Genomic DNA, 16,698 nt, shown 5'->3' with positions numbered 1-16,698 from the left:
ATATAAGGAAGATTATGATTGATGCAGATTGTCGATCGCAATATAAGCTGAGGATTTTGTATAAAGTTTGAGGAAGTTTCTATCTATAAGGATGTTCTTGTTTACAAAATATTTATATTATTAAGATAAGGTTTTAAAAAATTGAAAATTTGATTTTCGTTATAACTAAAAATTTGATTTATTTTTGAAAAATTACCGAAAAGTTTTAAATATTTTTGTAATTTCTTTATTTGTTTAATTTGGATAAAGTTAGAAAGTTTCTATTTACAAGAATGATCTACTGAAATGTTTAACTAAATAGGAATTGTTGAAATCTCGTTTTTTTTCTTTACTTTTGATAAAGTTTGAAAAAGTTTTATCTGTAAGCATGTTCTTGTTTACAAAATATTTATATTATTATTAAGGTTTAAGAAAATTTGCTTTTCGTTGTAACCAAAAATTTGATTTTCTTTTGAAAAATAACCGAAAAGTTTTTAATATTTTTATAATTTCTTTATTTGTTTAATTTGAATAAAGCTAGAAAGTTTCTATCTACAAGTATGATCTACTGAAATGTTTAACTAAATAAGAATTGTTGAAATCTCGTTTTTTTTCTTAACTTTGTATAAAGTTTGAAAAAGTTTTATCTATAAGCATGTTCTAGTTTACAAAATATTTATATTATTATTAAGGTTTAAGAAAATTTGGTTTTCGTTGTAACCAAAAATTTATTTTCTTTTGAAAAATAACCGAAAAGTTTCTAATATTTTTGTAATTTCCTTATTTGTTTAATTTGGATAAAGTTATGAAATGTTTAACTAAATAAGAATTGTTGAAATCTCGTTTTTTTTTCTTTACTTTATATAAAGTTTGAAAAAGTTTTATATGTAAGCATGTTCCTGTTTACAAAATATTTATATTATTATTAAGGTTTACAAAAATTTGCTTTTCGTTATAACCAAAAAATTTCTTTTCTTTTGGAATACTTCAAAATATACAGATTTTTTTTAACTAAATTAAGAATTGTTGAAATCTCGTATTTTTCTTTACTTTGGATAAAGTTTGAGAAAGTTTTTATCTATTATTATTCATTTTTATATCCTTATAACAAGCATTTTCATTTACTTTTGGAAATTTACAAAATCTACCGAAAGGTTTACTTAAGTTAAATGTTGTTGTAATCTCTTTATTTTTGTGCTTTGTTAAGTTTTCAAAGTGAAGTTGCTTTGGTGAGAAAAGTAAAGAGATAACAATAAAAATATGGGGGTTGAAAGGTGTTAAAATGCAAAAGAGCGAAAATAATAGTGCGGCGCACGTACGTCGCGTTAATATAGCACACCTTGGCACGACTTGATTTAGTGCCCGTTTAATTACGCAATCAGAGTGGGCCGCGGCAAGTAAGTAAATTACGTGCCAACGATTTTAATTAGCAATCCGGTTAATCAAACAGACGGGGCCTCGTATTAAGTGGCTTATTGTAATCCGTCAAGTAAGGCTTTTTAATTTGGCTGCGCAAATACCGCGCCAAAAGGGCCTCATCCTCATCCACCTCATCCAACTCATGCTACTTCTGATTCTGCAACCCCCCGACTACATCCTCTCCACTTCGCCGCCGCCACCGCCAAGGTTTACTTATGATCCAGCAGGTCTGAGCAAATAATCCCTGGAACAGTCAAATCCCATTCCTCCTCCCTCTTCACCCTGTTTCATCCCTGCGAAACCCTCGGCAGCTCAAGATATTTATTCTGCAGGCCAGAAACTGAATCGCCTCTTTTGTGTTTGCTTTGCAGATGTCAATATGGTGGCGGAGCCGAAGCCGCACCAGACGGGAAGGAAGCGCCAGAACGTAGCCAAAACCGGAAACGACTGGTGAGTAACCAAAACTGCAGTTTATCTCCTTGTTCCAAATTATTCTAACAGTGGTCATCAATTCATTACGTAAAGATCGGATTTTTATGATGTTTTTCGTTATCTGGTTACGAAGTTCGGTTACAATCCAATAGGAATTCGACACCTGGAGATACCCGAAATCTTAAAGAATTCAAAGCAACAGTTTTCTTACATTTATCTCCTTGTTTCAAATTATTATAAAGTCCAACAGTTTTCGTCAATTCATTAGGTAAAAATAACTTTGATTTTTTTGATATTTGTTATTGTACATTCCAATATAAATTCGATACGTGGAGATATCCCCATTTGTCCCCTTGTTCCAAATTATTATAAAGTCCAACACTGTCCTGAATTCATTACGTAAAGATCGGCTTTTTTGATGTTTTCGTTATCTGATTACGATGTTCGGTTACAATCCAATATGAATTCGACACATGGAGATACCCGAAATCTTTAAGAATTTAAAACAACAGTTTTCTTATATCTCCTTGTTTGAAATTATTATAAAGTCCAACAGTTTTCGTCAATTCATTATGTAAAAATAACTTTGATTTTTTTGATATTTGTTATTGTACATTCCAATATAAATTCGATACGTGGAGATATCCCATAGCTTAAAGAATTCAATACTATAGTCTTCTCGCATTTGTCCCCTTGTTTGAAATTATTATAAAGTCCAAAACTGTCCTGAATTCATTACGTAAAGATCGGCTTTTTTGATGTTTTTGTTGTTACGTTCGGTTACGTTCCAATATGAATTCGACACCTATAGATACCCGAAATCTTTAAGATTTCAAAACAACAGTTTTCTTATTTTATCTCCTTGTTTGAAATTATTATAAAGTCCAATAGTTTTCGTCAATTTATTATATAATTTTTTGATAATTTTTTTATTCCTTGCCAGATATCTAGTTTAAATCGCTTTACTTTCCAATATAAATTCGATACTTTTAATCTTTAAGAATTCAAAAGTATAGTTTCTTTGTTCCAAATTATTATAAAGTCCAACACTGTCCTGAATTAATTACGTAAAGATCGACTTTTTTGATGTTTTCGTTATCTGGTAACGATGTTCGGTTACAATCCAATATGAATTCGACACCTGGAGATACCCGAAATCTTTAAGAATTCAAAACAACAGTTTTCTTATATTTATCTCCTTGTTTCAAATTATTATAAAGTCCAACAGTTTTCGTCAATTTTTTGATAATTTTTTAATTCCTTGCCAGATATCCAGTTTAGATCGCTTTACTTTCCAATATAAATTCGATACTTTTAATCTTTAAGAATTCAAAACTATAGTTTCCTTGTTCCAAATTATTATAAAGTCCAACACTGTCCTGAATTCATTACGTAAAGATCGGCTTTTTTGATGTTTTTGTTATCTAGTTACGATGTTCGGTTACAATCCAATAGGAATTCGACACCTGGAGATACCCGAAATCTTTAAGAATTTAAAACAACAGTTTTCTTATATCTCCTTGTTTGAAATTATTATAAAGTCCAACAGTTTTCGTCAATTCATTATGTAAAAATAACTTTGATTTTTTTGATATTTGTTATTGTACATTCCAATATAAATTCGATACGTGGAGATATCCCATAGCTTAAAGAATTCAATACTATAGTCTTCTCGCATTTGTCCCCTTGTTTGAAATTATTATAAAGTCCAACAGTTTTCGTCAATTCATTATATAATTTTTTGATAATTTTTTTATTCCTTGCCAGATATCCAGTTTAGATCGCTTTACTTTCCAATATAAATTCGATACTTTTAATCTTTAAGAATTCAAAACTATAGTTTCCTTGTTCCAAATTATTATAAAGTCCAACACTGTCCTGAATTCATTACGTAAAGATCAGCTTTTTTGATGTTTTCGTTATCTGGTTACGATGTTCGGTTACAATCCAATAGGAATTCGACACCTGGAGATACCCAAAATCTTTAAGAATTCAAAACAACAGTTTTCTTATATTTATCTCCTTGTTTCAAATTATTATAAAGTCCAACAGTTTTCGTCAATTCATTATATAATTTTTTCATAATTTTTTTATTCCTTGCCAGATATCCAGTTTAGATCGCTTTACTTTCCAATATAAATTCGATACTTTTAAACTTTAAGAATTCAAAACTATAGTTTCCTTGTTCCAAATTATTATAAAGTCCAGCATTACGTGAATTCATTACGTAAAGATGGGCTTGTTTTTTTTAATGCTATACCTATGGCCGGATATCCGGTATGGATCGCATTACGTTCCAATATGAATGCGACACCTGAAGATACCCGAACGCTGGATTCGCTCGCCCTTTAAGAATTCCAATAAATTCGCACTCTGAAACGGAATCTCCGCATTTCTCGTTGCGCTGCAAATAGTTCGACGTCTGCAGAACAAAAACTAATTTCGACATCACTTATTGCTTCTATTCTCAAGTTCACTCCAAACGTTTAAATCCAATACTCACATAATATATACAATGCATTAATTCGTTTTCTAAATAAACGATTTCAAATACTTTCGTTTAAATATATTCATAGAAATTTCACATACAATTATTACAAATTATAAAAGAAAGTTTAATAACATTTTCTTTTAAATTTATAAAAAATAAATGTAATTTTAATATTATATAAGTTAGTGATTTTGTGAAACGTATAATTTATATTTTTTTTTTAAATTATGGACTAGATATTATGAATAATTTAGATGCAACTTTTAATCTGTGATCGTTATTAAGTGGAAAATTGTAAATTATTTATTGCATTTGTAGGGTTGCTCTAATGCACGTCTAAATCCGGTTTGAAAATAGCGTGCGAGAGCATCGATTTTCGTTCGACGTTCATGCATATTTGAAGAATTTTGATGCATCCACGGTGGGATGAGAGTAAGAACCACATTGGGACACCTATTCTGGAGCAATTAAAATTATAGATTTTCAGATGCCAATTAAGTTTCTCTAATTGTGGCTTGTCCTCTAATCTTGTCTCAGAAGTCACGTCTGTTCTGGTGACACACCTACTGATTCTGCCGTTACTGTTACCCTCCATGCTATTACTGCTACTGCTACATACAGGCTTTGACTAAATCCTCACTACATCCCTACTAATTATTTACGACGCCGTGGATTAAATTCTGTTGTGAGCGTGCGTTGCCGAGTATAGATGTGTATGTATGTATGTTGTGTGCGCTCTTCGCTATCCACGTCTCTCTTTATTACCGCTTTTTACCTTCCATTCTTCTCCGAGTGAGCACAAAGGGCTTCAGCATGAAACAGTTATAATCGTGTGCATTGTATCGGGGTAGAAGAGAGCTTGACGACAATCCCATTTGTGGCGTGGCGCAATTTTTCACAAGAAGTCGGAGTAGGCGATGATAGAAGCGGTTTGAAAAAGGGATCGCAGACGGCGATGTATCGTTATTATATCCCATTCAGGTCAACGTGCCGTCGACGGTGGTCAGCTTTGTGGCCCTTCTCTACAAGCCACCCTCTTTTCGTTTGGGGGGATGGAAATGTTATCGGCGCGCCATTCGATAAAACTAAATTGGCCGAATTGAACTGACGTTGACTTATTTAGACCCATATACTGGCCACCCCTTGTTTGCCTTTGACTCGCGAATTATTATACTCGCCTCTTTATTTATTACATAAATTACATTTCAAAAAAACATCCCCTATCCACACAATTTTTTTTTTAACTATAACGTTTCCACACTCTCTGAATGATGAACCCCTTTTGTATACTAAACTAGACATCATTTGTCTAATCCTCAAAGCAGCATACACATTTATACCAAACTTTACCAAATTTATTGATCTACTATATAATGAAGATATTTATAACAATTAATGAGAACATTTTTAAATTAACTTAGTAAAAGTGATTTTTTATATCAAATATTAACAATTTTTGACCAATTAAAGAACGAAAATATATAGAAAATTAATTAACTAATGAAGACTAATTATATTTGCATCCAAATACAAGTTGGAAAGTCAATTATAAATAAGTAAGCAATATGTACAAGTATCTTTATGATCCGGAACAAATGTAAAGTTTTTGAAGAAAATGATAAAAAAAAATGGGTCGATTGCCAATAAATTACTGATGTCCGCTGTGATTTGAGATAATAAATGGTTCTCTCGTTATGGGACGTGTCCACTCTTCCTCATTTTTATCCTATTCTAGGAAAACCCCAGAGGTCTCCAGAACCCAGTTTGTTTGTGTGTTTAGTGTATTATTGTGTTCGGATGTCTTACGTGTGCGAACGGGATTCGTTGCGGTGAGAAGGGAGGATGCGCACCCCAAAACGGGGGGCAGGAGAAATCCCCCAAGGGAGAAGGCAGGAATGAATGAGATACGATACTGCAGTCAGCACGCCAACTAGATATTTTGGTCGAACTATATATAGATATAATAAATTAATCCCCCACCGCTCTCATCTATATTGGATCGGTTTGTGCTGTAATTACGTGTGTGTTTTTTTTTTGCTCGATTTGATGATGATTGTTCATCTCCGAAGTACACAACCTTTAAGTTTAGTGTGTACTATGTCTATTGAACGAATGGCTTTTTAATTTCATCGGGATGAATCATTTATACTTCTTCGTAAAGTTTGGGGCTGTTTCACGACTCTCTCTCTTGAGTAATTACGTTGTTTGGGCAGAGAAATGGAAGAGTTGCAACGCAATTTTTATTATCGTGGCTATTAACGTGCCTCGGGTTTATTATATAGGAAGGGTCAGTCAGGTGTGTTCGCGCCTCGCAGTTTTTCTCGTCGAAGTTCATAAACACGAACTCGTAAACGTGCATTTTCCCCCCAGTTTTCACCGATGACGACGACAGCACTTCATCCCTTCAATTCGCTGCATACATTTTGCAGGGGGTGGTTGCATAACCGTTTATATTATTTCATTACATGCGGAGGCCCCTAAATAGTTTTCTGCGAGCGGCCAAATTGAATTGTGTATTTGTTATGCAAATGTGCTGGATGGTGTTGGTCGGTCGGTTGGAGGGTTCTGGGATGCATTGCAAATTTTCGCCACACCATTTTCCACTATATTTCACAGCACATCAATCAGATACGTTCACTTCATGTCCCGCAGTTAACACCGCCAAATCATACACACATGCACGTCATTTCGCATAATTTCAATATTTTACTTCTTCCAACACGATCCGTCCACCGAATAAATAGAAAATTCCTGATGCATATGCAACGAATGTACATATACATAACATCCACATCATACAACGCTATCAATTATTGCTGCAGCGCCGCTTCTTTTTACATACACACATTTTTTTTTTAAATTATTTTGGACACAGTTTCGTTCAACATTTTCCACTAGTTCTATTATTTGATTTACATATTTTCACACTTTTTCAATTTCAATCAACACACAACTTCTATACAATAATCATTTTTACAAATAATTTATTCAAATTATCAATTAATTCATAATCTTATCAAAATCTATAGTAATTAATTATTTTTACTAAATATATTTTTTTAGAAAAATTATATATTTTTTATTATAATTTCTTACAAAATTATCTTTTCTTTTTGTATACTAAAGTATAAATAATTTATTTTTCAAACGCATCCACTTTATTATTTTTTAATAATTATTTTAGCTAGAATTATATAAATATTTTATTATTAAACTTTAATAAAATCACAAAGTAATTAAAAATTAATTTATTAATTCATTATAATAATTATAATTCGTTTCATACATACAAGAGAAATCATATATAAATAACTTATTTAATATTATTTAGATTTGAATACTAGGTTGAGAACATTTTTATTTAATGTGTTTTTCAAACTTTACAATTATTACCACTAAAATTCCAATTTTACTTTCTATTATATATTGATAATCATTACTTCATTTTTTATACACATAATTTACATTCATTTTGATTTTATTAATTGATTTAAAATTTTGTATTTTTCAAAAAGTTCATTTTGTAGGTAATATTAATTTACACAATTATTAATTAGATATTGCTTATAATTAATATTTCGCCAATTAAGGAAATAAATAATTTAATTATTTACTTAATATGAAATAACATAATATAAATACTTAATGAATTTACAATTATTGTTAATTAAGTTTTGTAATTAATAATTTATTATGCATTTGCATCAATCTAATATTAAATTTTGATTTCAATTTCCAATTATGTACACTTTTTTATACACATTAAAATAACTAAAAGTAACTTCATTTCAATTTTAGAGAAAGGAAACAAAAAAGTGGATCCTAAAATTTAATAATCATGTGATCAAAAATCAATTAATTTAATTTACGTAATAAATTTTACTTTAAATTTGGGACTATATCAAAATCCTGATAACCATAATCCCGACTGTATCGAAATCCCAAATATATCAAAAATTTTAAATCGAGTCCAATATAAAAAAAATTCATAATTTAATTTTAATTTACCAAATTAATTAGTGACTAGTTCAATACATACACTTTGTAATGTTTCTTCAATCATTTCTTACATTAATATTCATTTTTAGTCACTTTCATTTGAGTTTGTTCTAATATTAGTTACGCAACATTTGTGCTTGTCCTTTTTTCTTAAAATTTTATCTTTTTAGTCGGTGGTTTTCCTTCCATTTGGTTCGCCATTGATGTTGACTTAAATAATTTTTCCATCTGGTTTTCACAAAAAACTTGAATTTTCCAATCTTATTATCCTTCTTCTTAGTTTCTTCGCCTTCTTTTCATTCTTGACCTTATATTTCTCTTCTTTTTTTTCTTCTTCAACATCTGATTCAAGATAATATTTCCTCTTTTTCCTTTTCTCTTTCTTCGCCGTCTTCAAATTTTCTCTTTTTAGTCGGTGGTTTTCCTTCCATTTGGTTCGCCATTAATGTTGACTTAAATAATTATTCTTCTTCCATCTGGTTTTCACAAAAAACTTGAATTTTCCAAACAACGTTTTCTTATTATCCTTCTTCTTAGTTGAAGACTTCTGTTTAACGTCTTCATCCATTGGATTATACTTTTTCCGCTTTTCTCTTTCTTCGCCTTCTTTTCATTCTTGACCTTATATTTCTCTTATTTTTCAACATCTGATTCAACATAATATTTCCTCTTTTTCCTTTTCTCTTTCTTCATCTTCTTCATCGTCTTCAAATTTTCTCTTTTTAGTCGGTGGTTTTCCTTCCATTTGGTTTTCACAAAAAACTTGAATTTTACAAACTACGTTTTCTTATTATCCTTCTTCTTAGTTGAAGACTTCTGTTTAACGTCTTCATCCATTTGGATTATACTTTTTCCGCTTTTTGCTTTTCTATTTCTTCGCCTTCTTTTCATTCTTGACCTTATATTTCTATTCTGTTTCTTCTTCTTCAATATCTGATTCAACATAATATTTCCTTTTCTCTTTCTTCACCTTTTTTCTTGAGGTGAGTGGCACATCATCATCTTCAATACCATCTTCCAATTGAGGATCATCTTTGAATTGAGATAAATTATAATCACAGCTGCTGGCAGACTCTTTGTACAACCATGTTTATATTTAAATTTCTATCAAAAACTAAACCAAAATGAAACTAAACTATTGTAGAAAAAATGTCTCCAAATTTGAATAAACTGAATTAAAACTGATAAGCAATCAAACGTTTGTAACAAAACGTTTCTATACAATAAATCTGATTTCTTTTATTAATTAAGTCATAAAAACAAATTTTCATGTTATGTTATTGTTATTAGAATTTCTGTCCATATAATTTTAATATTTACACTTAGCAAAATGAAGTTATTTTTAATATAAGTACGAGAATATTGCATAATTAAATTTTAATTTGTAATTGTAATTGTTCAATATTTGCGTTTTGTCAGTTATGTGTTTACGTCGATTTTATTGGTATTTATTGTAAAATCATTGCAATCAAAGCAACAGTATTAATTATCACAAGAGTGGGCGAACGCTCGTGAATTTAACGTATCGAGTGAGTGAGTGAGTGGCGGGAAATGCACAACGCGATAATTTCAATTATATCATCTTTACACAATGGCGGCAGGCGCAGGAGCAATATTGTTAATAAACGAAGCGCGATTCGGTATTCCAATTAAAACAGTTATTGTAATATGCACCGTTGCTCTCTCGCAGCAGCATTATAAAATAATTATGAATTCCTGCCGTCACGAGTATAGGTTTATATGATTCTACACTATGTACGTTTCTATACACACACGCAAACACACAAGTGTATTTCGAGTGGTATCAAATATTATAATCGAATTTGCGATTGATGCGAGCGAAGAGGATTTCTGATTAATTGTGCCGCGCAGCCAGAGATTAAATTATTTTCCTCCTCCTCCCACGCAACAGAAACGCGACTTGCCTTGTAATAATCGTCTTCTCAGCCGCCTCCGATTCTCGACTGCCACCGCCAACTTCGATGGTTAGCAATAAGATGGCAATTAACCGCGAAATGCCCGGGCGCGAATTAATTCTCATGCAGAGCGAGAATGAATGAATGAATCAATTCGCGTCCTCCACCGTCAAATTCCAATTAAACTTCACTCTGTACACCAGTAATAGCTCTCGTATAATCCAGCCCTCCGGTTTATTTGTATATATATTTTTTTTTTACTTTTCATTTATTTACAAATTTGTTTCATCGATTCAAAAGCATCAACAACATCGGTAATGCTCAAATCCCTTTGCAAATCCATTTTTATTTATTTTCAACACACCCATTACACAAACATCACTATTCATTTCGTTTCAATGCGGATCTATTGATTTTTCATCATTCGAAAACACAAATAAATCGTGATTCTATATCAATTCTTGATACTCAAATAAATTAAATTTTTATCTCAATTTCAAAATTGTGTACTTCAATCAATAAATAAATGTGGATGCGCCGGGTATTAAATATATTATATAAATTGTTTTATTAATTCTACTTAAATTATTTACTAAAAACAACTTTTTAATTATTATTTTATAGATTTATTTATAATTAACTAAATAAATAATGAAACAATAACATCAACTTGAATTTAAATGGACAACAACATTTTCTTTTGCAAAAATAAACAAGAACTGAATAAAATTTAAACGAATATTCATAATTTCATTGATTTTCAAACAAATTCGCCCCTATATAGTTTAAGCATACATATTTTATCTGCAGATACACATAAATGCTAAATATATATATTGTTTTTTTTATATATATTCGTTCCAGCTGGGAATGCAAAACGGACGCCGGAATTATTTATGCGCTTCAACATAAATAAAACGCGTTTTAATAACAAAACAAAAGCAAAACGAGAGAAAACAAAAACCTAAATATATATATATATGAAATTTAAATAAAATAAAATATTGCATCAAACTGTCTGTTTTCATGCAGTTCGTTCGTTCGTACATATTTTTTTTTAATTTTTATTATTGAACTGCCAAAATATTTTGACAATCCGGGGAATTTATGCGATTTCGAACACGGCTTAGTTTTTTTTTGCAAAAAAAAAAAAAAGAATATACAAACGAAAATGGAATGTTTTCGTTTTTGTTTTCAAATTTTTATCTGCTGCAATAAACTAATAACGATATACACATTTTTGTTTTAAATTTATATTTATTTATATATATTTTTTTATTATTACGATTTCATTCTTGAAATCAATGTTGTTTTGTGAGTTTTACTTGAAAATTTTATTTCGTAATTTTTTTTGTATTATTGAAACTTTGGTAATATTGAATGACATAAAATTACTAAAATTCAGTGCATAAATAGAATGATTTATATGCAGCAATAGCGCGGCTTCGATCAGTACGGTTTTTTTGAGTTTTACTTGAAAATTTTGTTTCGTAATTTTTTTTTTGTATTATTAAAAATTTGGTAATATTGAATGAAATAAAATTACTAAAATTCAGTGCATTAATAGAATGATTTATATGCAACAATAGTGCGGTTTCGATCAGTACGGTTTTTTTTTGAGTTTTACTTGAAAATTTTGTTTCGTAATTTTGTTTTTGTATTATTAAAAATTTGGTAACAATGAATGAAATAAAATTACTAAAATTCAGTGCATTAATAGAATGATTTATATACAGCAATAGTATGGCTTCGATCAGTACGGGTTCATAATTTAAACAATAGATATATAGAATATTTGGGTGATGTGAATGTATTTATTTCTTCGATTAGTCCGATTTTAAACAGTCCGGGATATTGGCTGAACTTGTAATCCGTACTATATGAGGTATTTATGTACATGTAGTGTTTTTATCCTAAAATTGGTAGAATAAAATGTATTGTAAGTATACAAATTACGTGTAAAAAGGACTGAAGACATCATGTCTTTGACGGTTGATTATATAAGATGTTAAGTCAAGAGTATCTTCGATGAAGTCGTTCAATATCTGGTGGTAATTTCGAGCGACTCGCCCTTTTCGGTTAAAGGGTTAATAATGAGATTTTTTCACCCGTTGAGGTCCCTTAAGTTGATGGGAAAGGATCTTGAAAGGAGGTTAATGCGTGCAGTCTGCTCCGGTTATGTTCCAGAGGTGTAATCGATTCGGAAAGGCCAATATAAGTATCGACTACAGCGTGTAACTTAACGCTCGACGAAGAGAAGAGATGAATCCGCCTGAGAGTTCTTTTCACGTCGCGTTATACGTCCACGTTTTATTTTTATCCATCGACGAAGAAGAAGACGGTTCGTCCCGTTTGTTTTCGATGGATGCCGAAGGGAATGGCTGAGGCGTCATATTTAATTGGGAATTAGCCGGTGACTCCGCCAACCCGATACCACCCAATTAAGTGCACTGCATCGTCTCCAACCCTGTTTCGAATCCAAGTAAAAATAGATCGGGACAAATTGCAGAGTATCGCAGAATCGGATCGAATCCGCAGTTCTTGTTAGCGAAACCGTAGCCGTCCCCGTTTTCAGGGAATCGTGGAATAGGCACGTTCCTGCAACTATCCTCATCCTGACCGTCCAATTTTAATACCGTCTAATGAGAGAGAGAGAGAGAATGAGCGAATGGTTTCGATTTAAAAACCACCCCCGCATCGTCCGACAAAAGAAGATGGATCAACTGCGCCAAAGTTTGGGTGATTGATTTCGGCCCTAATTCTTTCTAAATCCACCGAAAGTAGCCAAGTGATATATCTTCCTACTTCCCGTTTTCATCCTCATCTCCTCCCCTTTTATACAGTGTCCTTTTTTTTTCTTCTCATTTCTCCGCTTCACCTTTCCTTTCCACTTTCTCGTCCACTCCATCCTTCTCCGGTGGCGCAATTACACCGCGCCGCAATAAATATTAATAACAATTAAATCGGAATTCTCGGGTTCAAAAGGTAAAAAGGTTACATAAACACATCATCCTACTCTCTTCCTCTCTCCTATTTCCTATCTACACACACTCACACAGCAAGTGGAGGTTCGCTCTTAAATTATTCATTTCATTATAAAACTCTTAAGCTAGGATTTAATATAAGACCGCGCCGTGTCTTGCGGCTTCGTAATTGGGAGCACTCCGATCCCTCTCTTAGCACGAGATTACTTTTTAAACCCGTTAAAAATTCATCAAAATTCTCATATTAACGCGCCACCCGTCCATTAAATTCATCTCTTTCTCTCTCTCTCTCATCTCCCATCCATCTCTTCGTTTCTCTCTCCATCGTACGATTCCCGTGCGCAAATATGGACACACGATTCAAAAATAAAAATCGCATCACACGGAAATGAAATCCTCTCCTCTCAAAGATAAAAGAGCTCGAAAATCGAATCAAGATTATGTGGGCACCTTCAGTATACATTTCAAAACCTTTATAAACCTTTATAAAACAAACATTTAACTTCATTCTTTTTTTATTACATCAAAAACCACAATCAAAATTACTTTACAAAATTGTGTTTAGTTTTACAAAAATTTTAATAATTTATTTTATAATTAATTCATATTAATAACAGTTTATCATTATTATTCAATACAAATTTTGATAATAAATAAAATCATATAGTTAATAAATCAATTGAATATTTTGAAATATTTAATTCTTCACAACTAAAAATATTTGTTTTAAAATCAAAACTTAATATGACTTAACAATGCTGAAATACAAAATATTAATCTGAAATCCAACAAATTCGATTCTCTAAAGTTTTCTATAAATTTTAATCTACTTAATAAATTTGTACAATTTTCAATGTATATTATAAATATATTTTCTTCAATAAATAGTTATTTTTTTTTCAATCAAAATAATTGTAGGAAAGTTTTGAAGTTAAAATTTTATATTATTTATTTATTTATTTGTTAAATAAAATAAAATTAGTTTAGTTGTTAAAAAATATAAAATTTTAACTTCAAAACTTCCCTACAATTATTTTGATTGAAAAAAATAATGAATTAATGAAATAATTTAATGAATTATTCATACAAAAATTAAAATAAATGAAGTTAAAAAAAAATCATCGGAAATAAATATGAAATTAAATTATGCACGAATCAAGAGTGCGCAATTATCGATGCTATTATCAACGAAATACCGAACCAGAGTTATTTTCTTTCAATTATCATGCATATTTATTCGCAGCAGCGATTGTGCGGAAAATTTTAAAACAATTCGATATTATACAATGGAAACGCATACGGTTGGAAACAATATCGCTCGGTTTTCGTGTCAATGTTTCTTTTATTATTGTTAATTTTAATTTTGCGAAACAATAATAATTATAATTATTTAATAATTTCACATTTTTCGATGATGGAATTAATGAAACGCGATTTCCATTCGGCGCATTCATAATTTTAATTTGAACGCTGTAAAATTTTTATTCCATTTTCGACACGCACCCTCGATTAATCTGCGAATGAATGAACGAACGAATAAATTTGATTAAAAACAATTTCATTTCGCCTCGCGAATTATCACATAATACGAGGCAATATTTTATAGATAACATTAACTATTTTTTTTATCCATTTATTTATTTTCTGTTAGTTTAGTTTAATTTTTTTGTTTGTTAACGTTATTTATTTAACATTTTAACTATTTGTAAACAGAATTTAAATAACAACTACTTTTTAACAAATGTTTAATAATTAAACTTATTTTAGTAAATTGTTCTAATTTGCAGATGTAATTGAAATAATTTAGGTAGGAAATTCAATTTTGTTATAAAAAAATATATTAACAATCTAAAATTGTGAATAAACTTGACTAATTTAAAATATTTATTAGATGTAGACACTATTTATTACAAATTTCCTTTATTTTAGTGAAATAATTTATGTTTTCTGATAAAATTTAATTTTTTTTTTATAAAAAACGATATAAAAACTTTTTTTTTGTATTAGGATAATTCCAAACTAAATCTTTGTATTAGTAAAAAATAGTGTTTATTAAGGGATGTTTTCTGGTTTGGAATGTGTTTGTTTTTGGGGGGGAAGAGGAGTAAAAGGAAGTGAATTGGTTTGAGTGAGGGAGGATGGATAAATAAATAAGATCCGCGGTTTTTGCCGGATTGGTTGCTGGGGGAAGGAAGTTGTAGTGGGTAACACACCAGGGAAATTATGTTTGGAGCGAGAGAATCTCAAATAATTATGGGCTCGTGATGGGTTTGCTGCAGCAGCAAGGGCACAGTTTCATCTCTTAAAGGGAGGGTGGGATGTGTATGAATGAGTGAGTGTGATTGAGGTGACCGTGATTTTCGTCCTGTGAATAATTGATTTCGGATTTTCTTTTTCTTTTTTTTTTTTTTGGTGTGAGCATGGAGGACGAATGATGAATTCCTAATGCGGAACGGTATTGAAATATGGAACGAAAGGACCAGGCATTGTGTGCGGAGAGAAAGGACCGTATCCATCCCTACCTCATCCTCGTTTCATACACTACCTACCCTGCTCTCTGCTCTGCCGCCACTCTTCCTCATCCCTTCGACCTCGTCGGATGTGATGAGTGCTATCGATCGGACCCAGAGTATATGTTTTGTTAATAGGAGCCCGTCAAGTAGTCGGACTGACACTAGTTCCATTTACCTGTCACACGTTTTGGCCCCACTCCCGTCCGCATTTTCACTTTATAACTTTGGTTTTCCAATCCACTCCTCCAGATTTAAATGTCTGACAAGCTATGGTCGTTTCCATCAACCTCTTTCCCCCATCTCCACCAAACAAACGAGAGTGAAAAGACACACACACATCAAGAATAACCCTTCTCTCTCTATACACACAAACAAGATTTTAACACGTGGCAAACTAGATCAATAATTTAACGCTACGATTAGACAAGGGAAACCTTTTAAAACTATTTTTCCCGCCCTCAATTATTCACGCCTCTCCATTTGCCTTTCTCCGAATGTATTTTTTTTACAATAAGAAATACAACAAAAAACTTAGACATTTACAACTTTCACTCATCGACAATCACTTTTACTACACTCAGAATACGTAAATATTAATCAAACTAGAAAAATTCTTTAACAACAAATTGATTTCGAATAATAACTTGACACATTTTGTTTTTTTTTAAATTTATTTTTAATGTTAGTATGGTTTCAAACAGCGGAACTATTTATTACATTTGATATTTATTTACATAATTATATAGTCATGAAACTTAGATGACCAAACTTAATATAATACATGTTTATATGGAGAAAAAGTCTTGGAAATGCCGAATTTCCTTTATTACAGTGGTTTCCAAACTTTTTGTTGTGTGTGAACATCGCTTATGCCGTCCCTTTATTGCACCTTCTGATGCTGCAGCAGTCACATTTCAGTGTGGAAATATTGCTTTTTTTGAGTAATAATTTTACATACACTTTGT

The 16,698-nt window shown here is 31.0% G+C and overlaps 1 protein-coding gene across 3 annotated transcripts in view; it reads left to right on the top strand.

The window, feature by feature from the left end:
• LOC108564707 overlaps positions 1-16,698 on the top strand; it is a gene marked incomplete at its 3' end in the record, with an annotated part of 148,317 nt that overhangs the window by 92,802 nt on the left and 38,817 nt on the right. For all 3 annotated transcript variants that reach the window (XM_017923804.1, XM_017923806.1, XM_017923805.1), the window contains 1 exon segment: positions 1,770-1,848. In XM_017923804.1, the coding sequence (XP_017779293.1) occupies positions 1,770-1,848 (79 nt within the window).

The sequence above is a fragment of the Nicrophorus vespilloides genome, unplaced genomic scaffold (assembly GCF_001412225.1).
Source record: "Nicrophorus vespilloides isolate i.1.1-1 unplaced genomic scaffold, Nicve_v1.0, whole genome shotgun sequence".
Taxonomy (NCBI): Eukaryota; Metazoa; Arthropoda; class Insecta; order Coleoptera; family Silphidae; genus Nicrophorus; species Nicrophorus vespilloides.
Note: the sequence above shows the minus strand (reverse complement) of the source record. Positions and strands in the feature narration are given on the sequence as shown.